Consider the following 16,267-nt stretch of genomic DNA (forward strand, 5'->3'; position numbering starts at 1 on the left):
TAGCTCAGTGCTTTCTGTGGTGGTGGGGCAGCCAGCTCAGTGCTTTCTGTGGTGGTGTTTCAGCCTAGCTCAGAGCTTTCTGTGGTGGTGGGGCAGCCAGCTCAATGCTTTCTGTGGTGGTGGGGCAGCCAGCTCAGTGCTTTCTGTGGTGGTGGGGCAGCCAGCTCAGTGCTTTCTGTGGTGGTGGGGCAGCCAGCTCAGTGCTTTCTGTTGTGGTGTTTCAGCCTAGCTCAGTGCTTTCTGTGGTGGTGTTTCAGCCCAGCTCAGTGCTTTCTCTGGTGGTGTTTCAGCCTAGCTCAGTGCTTTCTGTGGTGGTGGGGCAGCCAGCTCAGTGCTTTCTGTGGTGGTGGGGCAGCCAGCTCAGTGCTTTCTGTGGTGGTGTTTCAGCCTAGCTCAGTGCTTTCTGTGGTGGTGGGGCAGCCAGCTCAGTGCTTTCTGTGGTGGTGTTTCAGCCTAGCTCAGTGCTTTCTGTGGTGGTGGGGCAGCCAGCTCAGTGCTTTCTGTGGTGGTGGGGCAGCCTGCTCAGTGCTTTCTGTGGTGGTGTTTCAGCCCAGCTCAGTGCTTTCTGTGGTGGTGTTTCAGCCCAGCTCAGTGCTTTCTGTGGTGGTGTTTCAGCCTAGCTCAGTGCTTTCTGTGGTGGTGGGGCAGCCAGCTCAGTGCTTTCTGTGGTGGTGGGGCAGCCAGCTCAGTGCTTTCTGTGGTGGTGTTTCAGCCTAGCTCAGTGCTTTCTGTGGTGGTGGGGCAGCCAGCTCAGTGCTTTCTGTGGTGGTGGGGCAGCCAGCTCAGTGCTTTCTGTGGTGGTGTTTCAGCCTAGCTCAGTGCTTTCTGTGGTGGTGGGGCAGCCAGCTCAGTGCTTTCTGCGGTGGTGTTTCAGCCTAGCTCAGTGCTTTCTGTGGTGGTGGGGCAGCCAGCTCAGTGCTTTCTGTGGTGGTGTTTCAGCCTAGCTCAGTGCTTTCTGTGGTAGTGGGGCAGCCAGCTCAGTGCTTTCTGTGGTGGTGTTTCAGCCCAGCTCAGTGCTTTCTGTGGTGGTGTTTCAGCCCAGCTCAGTGCTTTCTGTGGTGGTGTTTCAGCCTAGCTCAGTGCTTTCTGTGGTGGTGGGGCAGCCAGCTCAGTGCTTTCTGTGGTGGTGGGGCAGCCAGCTCAGTGCTTTCTGTGGTGGTGTTTCAGCCTAGCTCAGTGCTTTCTGTGGTGGTGGGGCAGCCAGCTCAGTGCTTTCTGTGGTGGTGGGGCAGCCAGCTCAGTGCTTTATGTGGTGGTGTTTCAGCCTAGCTCAGTGCTTTCTGTGGTGGTGTTTCAGCCTAGCTCAGTGCTTTCTGTGGTGGTGTTTCAGCCTAGCTCAGTGCTTTCTGTGGTGGTGGGGCAGCCAGCTCAGTGCTTTCTGTGGTGGTGTTTCAGCCTAGCTCAGTGCTTTCTGTGGTGGTGTTTCAGCCTAGCTCAGTGCTTTCTGTGGTGGTGGGGCAGCCTAGCTCAGTGCTTTCTGTGGTGGTGTTTCAGCCTAGGCTCAGTGCTTTCTGTGGTGGTGTTTCAGCCTAGCTCAGTGCTTTCTGTGGTGGTGTTTCAGCCTAGCTCAGTGCTTTCTGTGGTGGTGCGGCAGCCTAGCTCAGTGCTTTCTGTGGTGGTGTTTCAGCCTAGCTCAGTGCTTTCTGTGGTGGTGTTTCAGCCTAGCTCAGTGCTTTCTGTGGTGGTGTTTCAGCCTAGCTCAGTGCTTTCTGTGGTGGTGTTTCAGCCTAGCTCAGTGCTTTCTGTGGTGGTGTTTCAGCCTAGCTCAGTGCTTTCTGTGGTGGTGTTTCAGCCTAGCTCAGAGCTTTCTGTGGTGGTGGGGCAGCCAGCGGAACATACAGAGCGTAGGGGTTGGTAATGTTCTCTTGTTGCGCTGTGATTGGCTCAGTGTTCTGTCACTCATGGGGACACTACGTCACCGCCAAATCTAAGGATTGAGCTCGAAAATTCAAGCCCCTTGGGTGAAAGTAATACTAAGTGTATGTTGTGCAGTAAGCTGTTAGTAGCCCATGTGCCTCACCCTAATAATTTGGTCCCTTTCCCCCTCATAATTTAGCCTACTGTTCTGACTTGGTGGTGCACATGTAGCCTATAGCCTGTTTTAGAGAAATGTAATCATCAACTATTGTATTACCAGTACATTACCAGCCAGTTAAACTAGAGAGTACATTACCAGCAGTTAAACTATAGAGTACATTACCAGTACATTACCAGCCAGGTAAACTAGAGAGTACATTACCAATCAGTTAAACTAGAGAGTACATTACCAGCCAGTTAAACTAGAGAGTACATTACCAGTACATTACCAGCCAGTTAAACTAGAGAGTACATTACCAGTACATTACCAGTCAGTTAAACTAGAGAGTACATTACCAGTACATTACCAGCCAGTTAAACTAGAGAGTACATTACCAGTACATTACCAGTACATTACCAGCCAGTTAAACTAGAGAGTACATTACCAGTACATTACCAGCCAGTTAAACTAGAGAGTACATTACCAGTACATTACCAGCCATTTAAACTAGAGAGTACATTACCAGTACATTACCAGCCATTTAAACTAGAGAGTACATTACCAGTACATTACCAGCCAGGTAAACTAGAGAGTACATTACCAATCAGTTAAACTAGAGAGTACATTACCAGTACATTACCAATCAGTTAAACTAGAGAGTACATTACCAGTACATTACCAGCCATTTAAACTAGAGAGTACATTACCAATCAGTTAAACTAGAGAGTACATTACCAGTACATTACCAATCAGTTAAACTAGAGAGTACATTACCAGTACATTACCAGCCATTTAAACTAGAGAGTACATTACCAATCAGTTAAACTAGAGAGTACATTACCAGTACATTACCAATCAGTTAAACTAGAGAGTACATTACCAGTACATTACCAGCCATTTAAAGTAGAGAGTACATTACCAATCAGTTAAACTAGAGAGTACATTACCAGTACCTTACCAGCCAGTTAAACTGTAGTACATTACCAAGACATTACCAGCCAGTTAAACTATAGTACATTACCAATACATTACTCTTACCAGTACATTACCAGTCAGTTAAACTAGTGAGCAAATTACCAGTACATTATCAATCAGTTAAACTAGAGAGTACATTACCAGCCAATTAAACTAGAGAGTACATTACCAGCCAATTAAACTAGAGAGTACATTACCAGTACATTACCTGGCAGTTAAACTGGAAAGTATATTACCAGTATATTACCAGTGAGTTAAACCAGAGAGTACGTGACCAGTACATTATCAATCAGTTAAACTATAGAGTACATTACCAGTACATTACCAGCCAGTTAAACTATAGAGTACATTACCAGTACATTACCAGGCAGTTAAACTGGAAAGTATATTACCAGTGAGTTAAACCAGAGAGTACGTGACCAGTACATTATTAATCAGTTAAACTATAGAGTACATTACCAGTCAGTTAAACTATAGTACATTACCAGTACATTATCAATCAGTTAAACTATAGAGTACATTACCAGCCAGTTAAACTAGAGAGTACATTACCAGTACATTACCAGCCAGTTAAACTAGAGAGTACATTACCAGCCAGTTAAACTAGAGAGTACATTACCAGTACATTACCAGCCAGTTAAACTAGAGAGTACATTACCAGTACATTACCAGCCAGTTAAACTAGAGAGTACATTACCAGCCAGTTAAACTATAGTACATTACCAGTACATTACCAGTCAGTTAAACTATAGTACATTACCAGTACATTATCAATCAGTTAAACTATAGAGTACATTACCAGCCAGTTAAACTATAGTACATTACCAGTACATTATCAATCAGTTAAACTAGAGAGTACATTACCATTCAGTTAAACTAGAGAGTACATTACCAATCGTTCCCTCTCTGTCCTCTGTGACGCCAACAGTCCTTTGCTCTCCAGCACACCCTTCCTCCTAATCCAAAGGTCTGTTGGACCTAAACAGCTGAGTAAGCTCACGTATAGAAGATAGACAGGCTGCTCTCTCCGTATCAGGACCTTTCTCCTACTGATTGGACGTATCTAGGAGATGTACTCTGATAACAATGTTGGCCACACTGATCTACCCTGATCACTGATCAAACCTCGTCAACAGAACTCAGTAGAACCACCACCTGATTAACAGCATTAGTTTAGTTTTAAAAAAACGTGTGTGTGAGTAAGTGAGTAAATACATGATGTTATCATCCGTGTTTAGAAAATAAACTCAGCCTTTGACCTCCCTTGGCTCTGGTGTATACTGCAGTCAAGTAGGTGGCGGTAATGAGCCATTAAAGTTGGTTGACAAACTCAATGAACACCACAGAAGAAGAAGCTTCTGACGTCAATATTGTGCGACCTAGAGTGTCATATGATGGGTAAGCAGAATCGAGGGAGTGTTGGGATGAAAGAACTTCAGGTAGCTCATGAAATTCACGACTTTCAGTAATGAATGTCCAAATGAATACTGTAATTCCAGCGACGCTGCGGGTTATGTGGTGCTATTTCTGGCTAGTGTAACATCGTTAGCTACGAGATGCACACAGCAGCTAGCTAGTTAGATAGGTAGGTAACGTTATCACAAGCAGACAGACCATTTGGTCCATTATTAGCAACGATAACTTATCAAAGTAGCTAGACATATCTAGATACATATATTGTTTAAACGTGAATAGTTTGTTTATGAGAGTTGTTGGTTAGTGCCAGGGCCTAAAATGTACTTTTTGATTTTAAAAAATCTCTACCAGACACTCAGATTGTATACCAGTCAAAAAACACAAAAAACAGATGACCATGCTTTGTAATGTTTCTAAAACAAGAAATATATTAATAAGAAGTATTTTGGTATATTACTCAATTTCATTAACTTTTTGGTTACTCAGAGTCTTTTAATCAAAGTATGAGACCAAATGTTCAGGGCAAGAGGTTACCTTGGTAACGATGCCACTCGACTAGGGCATCTCTTCTGTATCCGTTGAAGCAGCAGACTCAAACTAACATTGAAAAACAACAGCGCTTGTGAACAAAACAATATACACTGAACAAACATAAATGCAACATGCAACAATTTCAAAGATTTGACTGAGTTACAGTTCATATATCTGTCAATTAATATAAATTAATTAGGCCCTAATCTATGGATTTCACATGACTGGGAATACAGATATGCATCTGTTGGTCACAGATACCATAAAAAAAAAAAAAAAGTAGGGGCCTTGTCCCACTCCTCTTCAATGACTGTGCGAAGTGGATGGATATTGGCGGCACCAGGAACACGCTGTCGTACACGTTGATCCAGAGCATCCCAAACATGCTCAATGGGTGACATGTCTGGTGAGTATGCAGGCCATGGAAGAACTGGGACATTTTCAGCTTCCAATAATTGTGTACATATCCTTGCAACATGGGGCTGATGAATGGCACGACAATGGGCCCCAGGATCTCGTCACAGTATCTCTGTGGATTCAAATTGCCACCGATAAAATGCAATTGTATTCGTTGTCCGTAGCTTATGGCTGCCGATACCATAACCCGACCGCCACCATGGGGCACTCTGTTCACAACATTGACATCAGCAAACCACTTGCCCACACGATGCCATCTGCCCAGTACGGTTGAAACCGGAATTCATCCGTGAAGAGTACACTTCTCCAGCGTGCTAGTGGCCATCGGAGGTGAGCATTTGCCCACTGAAGTTGGTTACGTCGCCGAACTGCAGTCAGGTCAAGACCCTGGTGAGGACAATGAGCACACAGATGAGCTTCCCTGAGATGGTTTCTGACAGTTTGTGCAAAAATGATTTGGTTGTGCAAACCCACAGTTTCATCAGCTGTTTGGGTGGCTCGTCTCAGATCATCCCGCAGGTGAAGAAGCCGGATGTGGAGGTCCTGGGCTGGCATGGTTACATGTGGTCTGCAGTTGTGAGGCCAATTGGACGTACTGCCAAATTCTCTAAAACTACGTTGGAGGCGGCTTATGGTAGAGAAATGAAGATTAAATTCTCTGACAACAGGTCTGGTGGACATTCCTGCAGTCAGCATGCCAATTGCACGCTCCCCTTAAAACTTGAGACATTTGTGGCATTGTGTTGTGTGACAAAACTGCACATTTTAGATTGGCCTTTTATTGTCCCCAGCACAAGCTGCACCTGTGTAATGATCATGCTGTTTAATGAGCTTCTTGATATGCCACACCTGTCAGGTGGATGGATTATCTTGGCAAAGGAGAAATGCTCACTAACAGGGATGTAAACAAAGTTGTGCACCAAATTTGAGAGAAATACGCTTGAGAGAAATAAGCTTTTTGTGCGTATGGAACATTTCTGGGATCTTTTATTTCAGCTCATGAAATATGGGACAAACACTTTACATGTTGCGTTTATATTTTTGTTCAGTATAAATAACCAAGAAACGTTCGACTTCCGAGTAAATTAGGCCATTTAAATGTTTGCAGCCTCCAGAAATGAATCTATCAGCACTTCACCCTTCCAGCCAGTGCTGCTGCGCGAGGTGGGATATAGGATTTGTATTTCTTTGTGCAATTAGCAGCTATGAAACAAAACAGAAGAAATACTTTGAAAACAGCTACTGCAGCATTTTTCTAACCCTAACTCACGTGCTCGTACTTGACTTTTGACTATTTTTATTTGCGAATGTAATGCTCGTACTGTAGAACCCTGTGAATTGACCACCCGCCAATGTGGCTGGTGAAATAGACATTCTTACCTGTTGATCCGCATTTGGTGGGTGGCAGATGTTAATTTTATGCCCTGGTTACTGCACAGAATGTCGTATTAGTTTGCTAGCTAGCTAGCTAGTAAGTTAGCTGTTGACGTTCAGACAGACTAACTTAGTTTGCTAGCTAGCTAGCTAGTAAGTTAGCTGTTGACGTTCAGACAGACTAACTTAGCTAGCTAGTGTCTACTGAGTCTGACAATCAACTGTTTATGTTTACACACGTGTTCGGAGCATGCTAGATAGCTAATTAGCACAGGTGGTCGCCTCTTGTCTGTTTTCCATAAACAAGCGCTGTAAAATGGAGATATGGCCGTGTGGGAAAACTAACCATAACCCTATCAAGGTGTGAATCTATTTAACCTTTTGGTTTTTTGAAAATTATTTATTGCTGATATGAAAGATAAGTTCCTTATGCTTCCAAAACCGTTGCATGTTCAATGTGAAGTGTAATGTAATGGTCATGATCAATGGCTAGCCCATAAGCAGCTTGTTTCTGCTCTGTCATTCAACCTAATAAAGTGAGTGAGATGGTTGTAGCTAGCTAACATATTAATTCATTAATTCATTCAACTTAATAAAGTGACTGAGTAGGGCTGTACATTGCAATATACTGACTGTACAAAACATTAGGAACATCTTCCTAATATTGAGTTGCACCCCCTATTGCCCTCGGAACAGCCTCAAGTCGTCGGGGCATGGACTCTACAAGGTGTCGAACGCGTTCCACAGGGATGTTGGCCCATGTTGACTCCAATAGTTGTGTGAAGTTGGCTGGATGTCCTTTGGGTGGTGGACCATTCTTGATACACATTCTGTCACCTCTGATCTCTTGGCCCTCCCACCCCTACGGGAGGGCAGCTCCCCCTCAGCCCAGTCCAAGCTCTTCTCTGTCCTGGCACCCCAATGGTGGAACCAGCTTCCCCCCTGAAGCTAGGATAGCAGAGTCCCTGCCCATCTTCCGAAAACATCTGAAACCCTACCTCTTCAAATAGTATCCTAAATAATCCCACAGCACCACAGCCCCCCCCACCCCCCCAAAAAAGAAAAAAGAAATGCCTTTCGGGAACTAGCACTTTTTTTTTTTCTTACTAGCTCTGACTTTTCTGACGTTATTAAGGGAAAAGGTACTGACTATGCCTGTGATATGTGGTTGTTCCACCTAGCTATCTTAAGATGAATGCACTAACTGTAAGTCGCTCTGGATAAGAGTGTCTGCTAAATGACTAAAATGTAAATTAAATTAAACTGTTGAGAGTGAAAAACTTAGCAGGGTTGCAGTTCTTGACACACTCAAACTGGTGCGCTTGGCACCTACTACCATACCCGGTTCAAAGGCACTTGACTCAGTACCGGTACCCCCTGTATATAGCCTCATTATTGTTATTTTATTGTGTTACTTTTTTATTTTATTTTTATGTTCGTTTAATTAGTAAATATTTTCTTAACTCTTATTTTTCTTAACTGCATTGTTGGTTAAGGGCTTGTAAGTAAGCATTCTTTAACTTGTCTCCTCCCCTTCATCTACACTGATTGAAGTGGATTTAACAAGTGACATCAATAAGGGATCATAGCTTTAACCTGGATTCACCTGGTCAGTCTATGTCATAGGAATTTCCTAATGTTTTGTCCACCCTTCTGAAGTCTATACATCTACAGTGCGATTTCAACTGATTGTTTTGTCAAATTCGCTCATTATTGACCTTTATTGAATTAGTAAAACCATTCATACATTGCTTTGCATTATCTGTTTGCATCCAGTTTTTTCAATGGGGGACTTTTATTTTGAAGGCAAACCGCCTCACGCTAATGTTGTTTATAACACAGACATGGCGGCCCTCCCATTAGGGAGACATCCGACTAGTGCAGCAGATTGATGAGGGCAGCATAGTAGAAATAGGTAGTAGCCTATGTGGGTTTTCTGTAGCCTACAGACTGTTTTTTAAATCAGATCTTACTCCTTGACTGATATACCTGATGTGGAATAGAGTTCCATGTAGTCATGGCTCTATGTAGTACTGTGCACCTCCCATAGTCTCTTCTGGATTTGGGGACTGTGAAGAGACCTCTGGTGGCATGTATTGTGGGGTATGTATGCATGTCTGAGCTGTGTGCCAGTTGCTAAAACAGACAACTTGTGATTTCAACATGTCAATACCAGTCACAAAGGCAAGCAGTGAAGCAGTCAATCTCTCCACCCTGAGCGATTGACATGCATATTATCAATGCTGTCTCTCCGTGTACATCTAAGGGCCAGCTGTGCTCCTCTGTTCTGAGCCAATTGTAATTTGCCTATGTCCTTCTTTGTGGCATTTGGCCATATGACTGGGCAGTAGTCTCCCAACCATCCAAGAACAGTTTGGTGATCTGACCACACTACTGAACATTAGTCCAGGTGCGACAAAACTAGGTCCTGTAGTACTTGTTTTGTTGATAGCGGTGTCAAGAACGCAGAGCAGCGCTTTATTATGGACAGACCTCTCCCCATCTTAGCTACTGTTGCATCAATATGTTTTGACCATGACAGTTTACAATCCAAGGTTACACCAAGCAGTTTAGTCTCCTCAGCTTGCTCAATTTACACATTATACATTACACGATTTAGTTGAGGTTTATGGTTTACTGAATGTTTTGTCCCAAATACAATTTTATTAGTTTCTGAAATATTTAGGACTAACTTATTTATTTCCACCCATTCTGAAACTAACTGCAGCTCTTTGTTAAGTGTTGCAGTGATTTCACTTGATGTGGTAGCTGATGTGTACAGTCTTGGTCAAAAGTTTTGAGAATGACACAAATATTAATTTTCACAAAGTCTGCTGCCTCAGTTTTTATGATGGCAATATGCATATACTCCAGAATGTTATGAAGAGTGATCAGATGAATTGCAAAGTCCCTCTTTGCCATGAAAATGAACTTAATCCCCAAAAAACATGTCCACTTCATTTCAGCCCTGCCACAAAAGGACCAGCTGACATCATGTCAGTGATTATCTCGTTAACACAGGTGAGAGTATTGATGAGGACAAGGCTGGAGATCACTCTGTCATGCTGATTGAGTTAGAATAACAGACTGGAAGCTTTAAAAGAAGGGTGGTGCTTGAAATCATTGTTCTTCCTCTGTTAACCATGGTTACCTGCAAGGAAACACATGCCGTCATCATTGCTTTGCACAAAAAGGGCTTCACAGGCATGGATATTGCTGCTAGTAAGATTGCACCTAAATCAACCATTTATCGGATCATCAAGAACTTCAAGGAGAGAGGTTCAATTGTTGTGAAGAAGGCTTCAGGGCGCCCAAGAAAGTCCAGCAAGCGCCAGGACCGTCTCCTAAAGTTGATTCAGCTGCGGGATCGGGGCACCACCAGTGCAGAGCTTGCTCAGGAATGGCAGCAGGCAGGTGTGAGTGCATCTGCACGCACAGTGAGGCGAAGACTTTTGGAGGATGGCCTGGTGTCAAGAAGGGCAGCGAGGAAGCCACTTCTCTCCAGGAAAAACATCAGGGACAGACTGATATTCTGCAAAAGGTACAGGGATTGGACTGCTGAGGACTGGGGTAAAGTCATTTTCTCTGATGAATCCCCTTTCCGATTGTATGGGGCATACTGAAAAAAGCTTGTCCGGAGAAAACAAGGTGAGCGCTACCATCAGTCCTGTGTCATGCCAACAGTAAAGCATCCTGAGACCATCCGTGTGGGGTTGCTTCTCAGCCAAGGGAGTGGGCTCACTCACAATTTTGCCTAAGAACACAGCCATGAATAAAGAATGGTACCAACACATCCTCCGAGAGCAACTTCTCCCAACCATCCAAGAACAGTTTGTTGACGAACAATGCCTTTTCCAGAATGATGGAGCACCTTGCCATAAGGCAAAAGTGATAACTAAGTGGCTTGGGGAACAAAACATCTACATTTTGGGTCCATGGCCAGGAAACTCCTCAGACCTTAATCCCATTGAGAACTTGTGGTCAATCCTTTAGAGGCGGGTGGACAAACAAAAACCCACAAATTCTGACAAACTCCAAGCATTGATTATGCAAGAATGGGCTGCCATCAGTCAGGATGTGGCCCAGAAGTTAATTGACAGCATGCCAGGGCGGATTGCAGAGGTCTTGAAAAAAAAAGGGTCAACACTGCAAATATTGACTCTTTGCATAAACGTAATGTAATTGTCAATAAAAGCCTTTGACACTTATGGAATGCTTGTAATTATACTTCAGTATACCATAGTAACATCTGACAAAAATATCTAAAAACACTGAAGCAGCAAACTTTGTGAAGACCAATACTGGTGTCATTCTCAAAACTTTTGACCACGACTGTATAGTGTTGAGTCATCAGCATACATAGACACACAGGCTTTACTCAGTGCCAGTGGCATCATTAGTCAAGTTTTAAAAAGTAAGGGGCCTAGACAGCTGCCCTGGGGAATGCCTGACTCTATCTGGATTATGTTGGAGAGGCTTCCAGGACCGACTTTGGGAAACCCTGTGCTAAAATAATAAATTGTTAAATGTAAATGTAAACAAACACTGTATAGCCTAAAAACATGGTTAAAACTATAATTGTTATATCATGGATGGTCAGTCATTGCATCCAAAGCATTATGAATTTTAAGTTCTTGCATCCATCTTCAGCTTTTTACCGAAACGGGGGGCGGGGAACTGCTTAGTTATTGTTTAAACTGCTGATTGACGATTTAAAGTCTTGGAATGTATCACCATTTCTCTGGGTTATTCACTGGGTTAATTTACTAGTACAATCGATCTTATTGGCAGCATTTGCATTAAATGCCTAGTGCAGTCAAAAACTTAATTTTCCTGTGTTTTCTATATATTTCCACACTATGAGGAATAATACTGTGAAATTCAAAAAATTATGATAATGCCCTTTGGTGGGATGGAGTTTTGGACGTGCCTGGTGACATCACCAGGCGGTAAATTAGTTAATAAACCAATAAGAAATATCGTTCCAAACCTCTCTGCCAATAACAGCTAGTTCTTCCCATTTTAATTGAAAACAATCACGGTAAGGTACTTAATTGTTACCCAGAAATGATTTGATATTGAGATAAAAACGTCTGCATTGGACCTTTAAGATAAATGTGAAGTTAACCCGAGATCGTTTAGTTTATAATGATCTCTTACTTTTCCCCATTTGAACAGATACAAGCAAGAAAGGAGGCAAGAAGAAGGGTGGTTCCATGCAGACTGTATTTTCCCAGTTCAGGGTGAGCTTTTGACATGTGTATTTTCAGTCCTTCAAAAGGTGCATTGATTATCATAAATTACTAATGAAAACATGGTTTGTAACCCTCTTACAGGAGAACTTGGGCAAGCTGATGACCAACTTGAGGAGCACTCATCCTCACTTTGTGCGCTGCCTGATCCCCAACGAGTCAAAGACTCCAGGTACAAGAAATATTGAGTTAAATGTTATCAGTAATCTTAACGAGCACAATCTTGAAGCAGTTTCTGAGTATTAAAAGAGACTTGGTTTGTTTTTCCAGGTCTGATGGAGAACTTCCTGGTTATCCACCAGCTCAGGTGTAACGGTGTACTGGAGGGTATCAGGATCTGCAGGAAGGGCTTCCCCAGCAGAATCATCTACGCTGACTTCAAGCAGAGGTACACACACATTTACATTTGTGTCATTTAGCAGATGCTGTTGTCCAGCAGCATAACACCCTGCTTCCCACTGCTGGCTTGCATCTGAAGCTAAGCAGGGTTGGTCCTGGATGGAAGACCAGATGCTGCTGGAAGTGGTGTTGGAAGGCCAGTAGAGGGCGCTCTTCCCTCTGCTCTGAGGAGATCCCAATGCGCCAGGGCAGTTAAACGGGTGTCCTGACTCTCTGTGGACATTGAAAATCCCATGGCATGTAACGTAAGAGCGCGGGTGTTATTAACCCCCGGTCTCCATCTCCAATCTGACCACCTAATCATCCCCTTTCCAATTGGTTCATTCCTCTCCCCTGTAACTATTCCCCAGGTTGTTGCTGGAAATGAGAATGTGTTCTCAGTCAACTTACCTGGTGAAAAATGTATCCTATATCGGCATGGTCCAGGCTCTCAGCCGTGGATTCCTCATGAGGAGAGAGTTCACCAAGATGATGGAGAGGAGGTGAGGAATAGCAGACATCTTGGCAAAGCTTCCTGTCAACCACTTGTATGTAATGAATTATGATTCCATACTGTATATGCTGTGAGTTGTTCACAATGAGAAAGTACGTCTTATAATGTTCTATTAAAGCTGCAGTTTAGGATTTGGCAAGCTGTTCAATTGTCATTTAAATGTGTTATATTTACCCATTGATTCTTGAAGAATATGAAATGCCTCATGAGCTTAGCATGACCTGTAAATCCTTGAATATAGAGCGCTGTCTATGAATTTAAGAGAGGTTACCTTTCCCTTGCCGCCTTCCTCAGCTGTATACAGTTTTGTTGTTCTTCCTCTCGCAGAATGTAGCTTGTCAGTCACCATACCACTTTATCCTTTCTGTTGACCAGAGATGCCGTCTACTCCATCCAGTACAACATCCGCTCATTCATGAATGTAAAAACCTGGCCATGGATGAAGGTGTACTTCAAGATCAAGCCCCTACTGAAGAGTGCTGAGACTGAGAAGGAAATGGCCAACATGAAGGAGAACTATGAGAAGATGCAGACAGACCTGGCCAAGGCTCTGGCCAAGAAGAAGGAGTTGGAGGAGAAGATGGTGACCCTGCTGCAGGAGAAGAATGACCTGGCACTCCAAAACGCATCTGTGAGTGAGCAACAACCTTCATAAGAGTACATTTACACACACATGATACACACACAGAGACACATGCAAGCAGACAGACACAGACACACACTTTCACACTCTCCACATACACTGCTGCTACTCTGTTTATTATCTATCCTGATTGACTAGTCACTTTTACCCCTACCTACATGTACATATTACCTCAACTACCAACACTGCTGCTACTCTGTTTATTATCTATCCTGATTGTCTAGTCACTTTTACCCCTACCTACATGTACATATTACCTCAACTACCAACACTGCTGCTACTCTGTTTATTATCTATCCTGATTGACTAGTCACTTTTACCCCTACCTACATGTACATATTACCTCAACTACCAACACTGCTGCTACTCTGTTTATTATCTATCCTGATTGACTAGTCACTTTTACCCCTACCTACATGTACATATTACCTCAACTACCAACACTGCTGCTACTCTGTTTATTATCTATCCTGATTGTCTAGTCACTTTTACCCCTACCTACATATACATATTACCTCAACTACCAACACTGCTGCTACTCTGTTTATTATCTATCCTGATTGTCTAGTCACTTTTACCCCTACCTACATGTACATATTACCTCAACTACCAACACTGTAATGGGACGAGATGGGTCCCATTATGCCTGGTGAAAACCAAACTCTGCATTCCACAGTAAGAACATCATACCAAAGGTCAAGCATGGTGGTGGTGGTGTGATGGTTTGGGGATGCTTTGCTGCCTCAGGACCTGGACAACTTGCCTTAATAGAAGGAACCATGAATTCTGCTCTGTATCAGAGAATTCTACAGGAGAATGTCAGGCCATCCGTCTGTGAGCTGAAGCTGAAGCGCAGCTGGGTCATGCAGCAAGACAATGATCCAAAACACACAATCAAGTCTACATGAAAAATACTAAAAAGCAACAAATTGGAAGTTTTGGAATGGCCTAGTCAAAGTCCAGACCTAATCCCAATTGAGATGTTGTGGCAGGACTTGAAACGAGCAGTTCATGCTTGAAAACCCACACGTCACTGAGTTAAAGCAGTTCTGCATGGAAGAGTGGGCCAAAATTCCTCCACAGCGACGTGAGAGACTGATCAACAACTACAGGAAGCATTTGGTTGGAGTCATTGCAGCTAAAGGTGGCACAACCAGTTATTGAGTGTAAGGGGGCAATTACTTTTTCACACAGGGGAATTGGGTATTGCATAACTTTGTTTATGAAATAAATATGTAATTGTTGTGTTATTTGTTCACTTATGTTCCCTTTATCTAATATTAGGTTTTGGTTGAAGATCTGATAACATTCAGTATCACAAATATGCAAAAGTAGAGAAAATTAGAAAGGGGGCAAATACTTTTTCATAGCACTGTACATGCCCGTCTGAAGTTTGCCAATGAACATCTGAATGATTCAAAGGAGAACTGGGTGAAAGTGTTGTGGTCAGATGAGACCAAAATTGAGCTCTTTGGCATCAACTCAACTCGCCGTGTTTGGAGGAGGAGGAATGCTGCCTATGACCCCAAGAACACCATCCCCACCGTCAAACATGGAGGTGGTGACATTATGCTTTGGGGGTGTTTTTCTGCTAAGGGGACAGGACAACTTCACCGCATCAAAGGGACGATGGACGGGGCCATGTACCGTCAAATCTTGGGTGAGAACCTCCTTCCCTCAGCCAGGGCATTGAAAATGGGTCGTGGATGGGTATTCCAGCATGACAATGACCCAAAACACACGGCCAAGGAAACAAAGGAGTGGCTCAAGAAGAAACACATTAAGGTCCTGGAGTGGCCTAGCCAGTCTCCAGACCTTAATCCCATAGCAAATCTGTGGAGGGAGCTGAAGGTTCGAGTTGCCAAACGTCAGCCTCGAAACCTTAATGACTTGAAGAAGATCTGCAAAGAGGAGTGGGACAAAATCTCTCCTGAGATGTGTGCAAACCTGGTGGCCAACTACAAGAAACGTCTGACCTCTGTGATTGCCAACAAGGGTTTTGCCACCAAGTACTAAGTCATGTTTTGCAGAGGGGTCAAATACTTATTTCCCTCATTAAAATGCAAATCAATTTATAACATTTTTGACATACATTTTTCTGGATTATTTTGTTGTTATTCTGTCTTTCACTGTTCAAATAAATGTACCATTAAAATTATAGACTGATCATTTCTTTGTCACTGGGCAAACGTACAAAATCAGCAGGGGATCAAATACTTTTTTTGCCTCACTGTACCTAATACATTGATCAACATAATGGTTGTTTGACTAATTCTTGTAATTATGAATTAGCATTTGCATGTGCTTTTTAAAAGCAAAGTGAATGGTATGATTCTCTGTCTTTAAACTATCGAAACCAAAACCAACTCTGCAATCAATGTGTTTGTGTTTCTTAGGAAGGACTTTGAGACCACCTAGCTCCTCAGCAAGATTGAGGATGAGCAGTCTCTGGGAGCTCAGCTGCAGAAGAAGATCAAGGAACTCCAGGGACTGTACAGGATCTAAGGACTCCAGGGACTGTACAGGATCTAAGGACTCCAGGGACTGTACAGGATCTAAGGACTCCAGGGACTGTACAGGATCTAAGGACTCCAGGGACTGTACAGGATCTAAGGACTCAGGGACTGTACAGGATCTAAGGACTCCAGGGACTGTACAGGATCTAAGGACTCCAGGGACTGTACAGGATCTAAGGACTCCAGGGACTGTACAGGATCTAAGGACTCCAGGGACTGTACAGGATCTAAGGA

General features: G+C 43.3%; 2 protein-coding genes across 2 annotated transcripts in view; one reads left to right on the forward strand and one right to left on the reverse strand.

The window, feature by feature from the left end:
* Nucleotides 1-3,923, reverse strand: part of LOC121556009 (sphingomyelin synthase-related protein 1-like) — a gene marked incomplete at its 3' end in the record, with an annotated part of 38,029 nt that extends 34,106 nt beyond the window's left edge. The window contains exon 1 of the mRNA XM_045215587.1: nucleotides 3,857-3,923. The remainder of the gene's footprint in view (nucleotides 1-3,856) is intronic.
* A 7,395-nt stretch (nucleotides 3,924-11,318) lies between these two features.
* Nucleotides 11,319-15,940, forward strand: LOC121556001 (myosin heavy chain, fast skeletal muscle-like). Its single transcript, XM_045215588.1, has 7 exons — nucleotides 11,319-11,325; nucleotides 11,909-11,973; nucleotides 12,067-12,154; nucleotides 12,253-12,370; nucleotides 12,732-12,863; nucleotides 13,250-13,505; nucleotides 15,914-15,940. Exons 1-7 carry the CDS (start codon nucleotides 11,319-11,321, stop codon nucleotides 15,923-15,925), a joined length of 678 nt encoding a protein of 225 aa, XP_045071523.1. The 3' UTR covers nucleotides 15,926-15,940.
* Nucleotides 15,941-16,267: the final 327 nt, after the last annotated feature.

This window comes from Coregonus clupeaformis, unplaced genomic scaffold (assembly GCF_020615455.1).
Source record: "Coregonus clupeaformis isolate EN_2021a unplaced genomic scaffold, ASM2061545v1 scaf0476, whole genome shotgun sequence".
Lineage (NCBI taxonomy): Eukaryota > Metazoa > Chordata > Actinopteri > Salmoniformes > Salmonidae > Coregonus > Coregonus clupeaformis.

What these genes read in the sequence shown, in the direction of transcription:
- LOC121556001 (XM_045215588.1), top strand. An exon ending in CAACGAGTCAAAGACTCCAG is followed by an intron (nt 12,155 to 12,252) that starts GTACAAGAAATA and finishes TTGTTTTTCCAG; the next exon opens with GTCTGATGGAGAACTTCCTG. An exon ending in TACGCTGACTTCAAGCAGAG is followed by an intron (nt 12,371 to 12,731) that starts GTACACACACAT and finishes ACTATTCCCCAG; the next exon opens with GTTGTTGCTGGAAATGAGAA.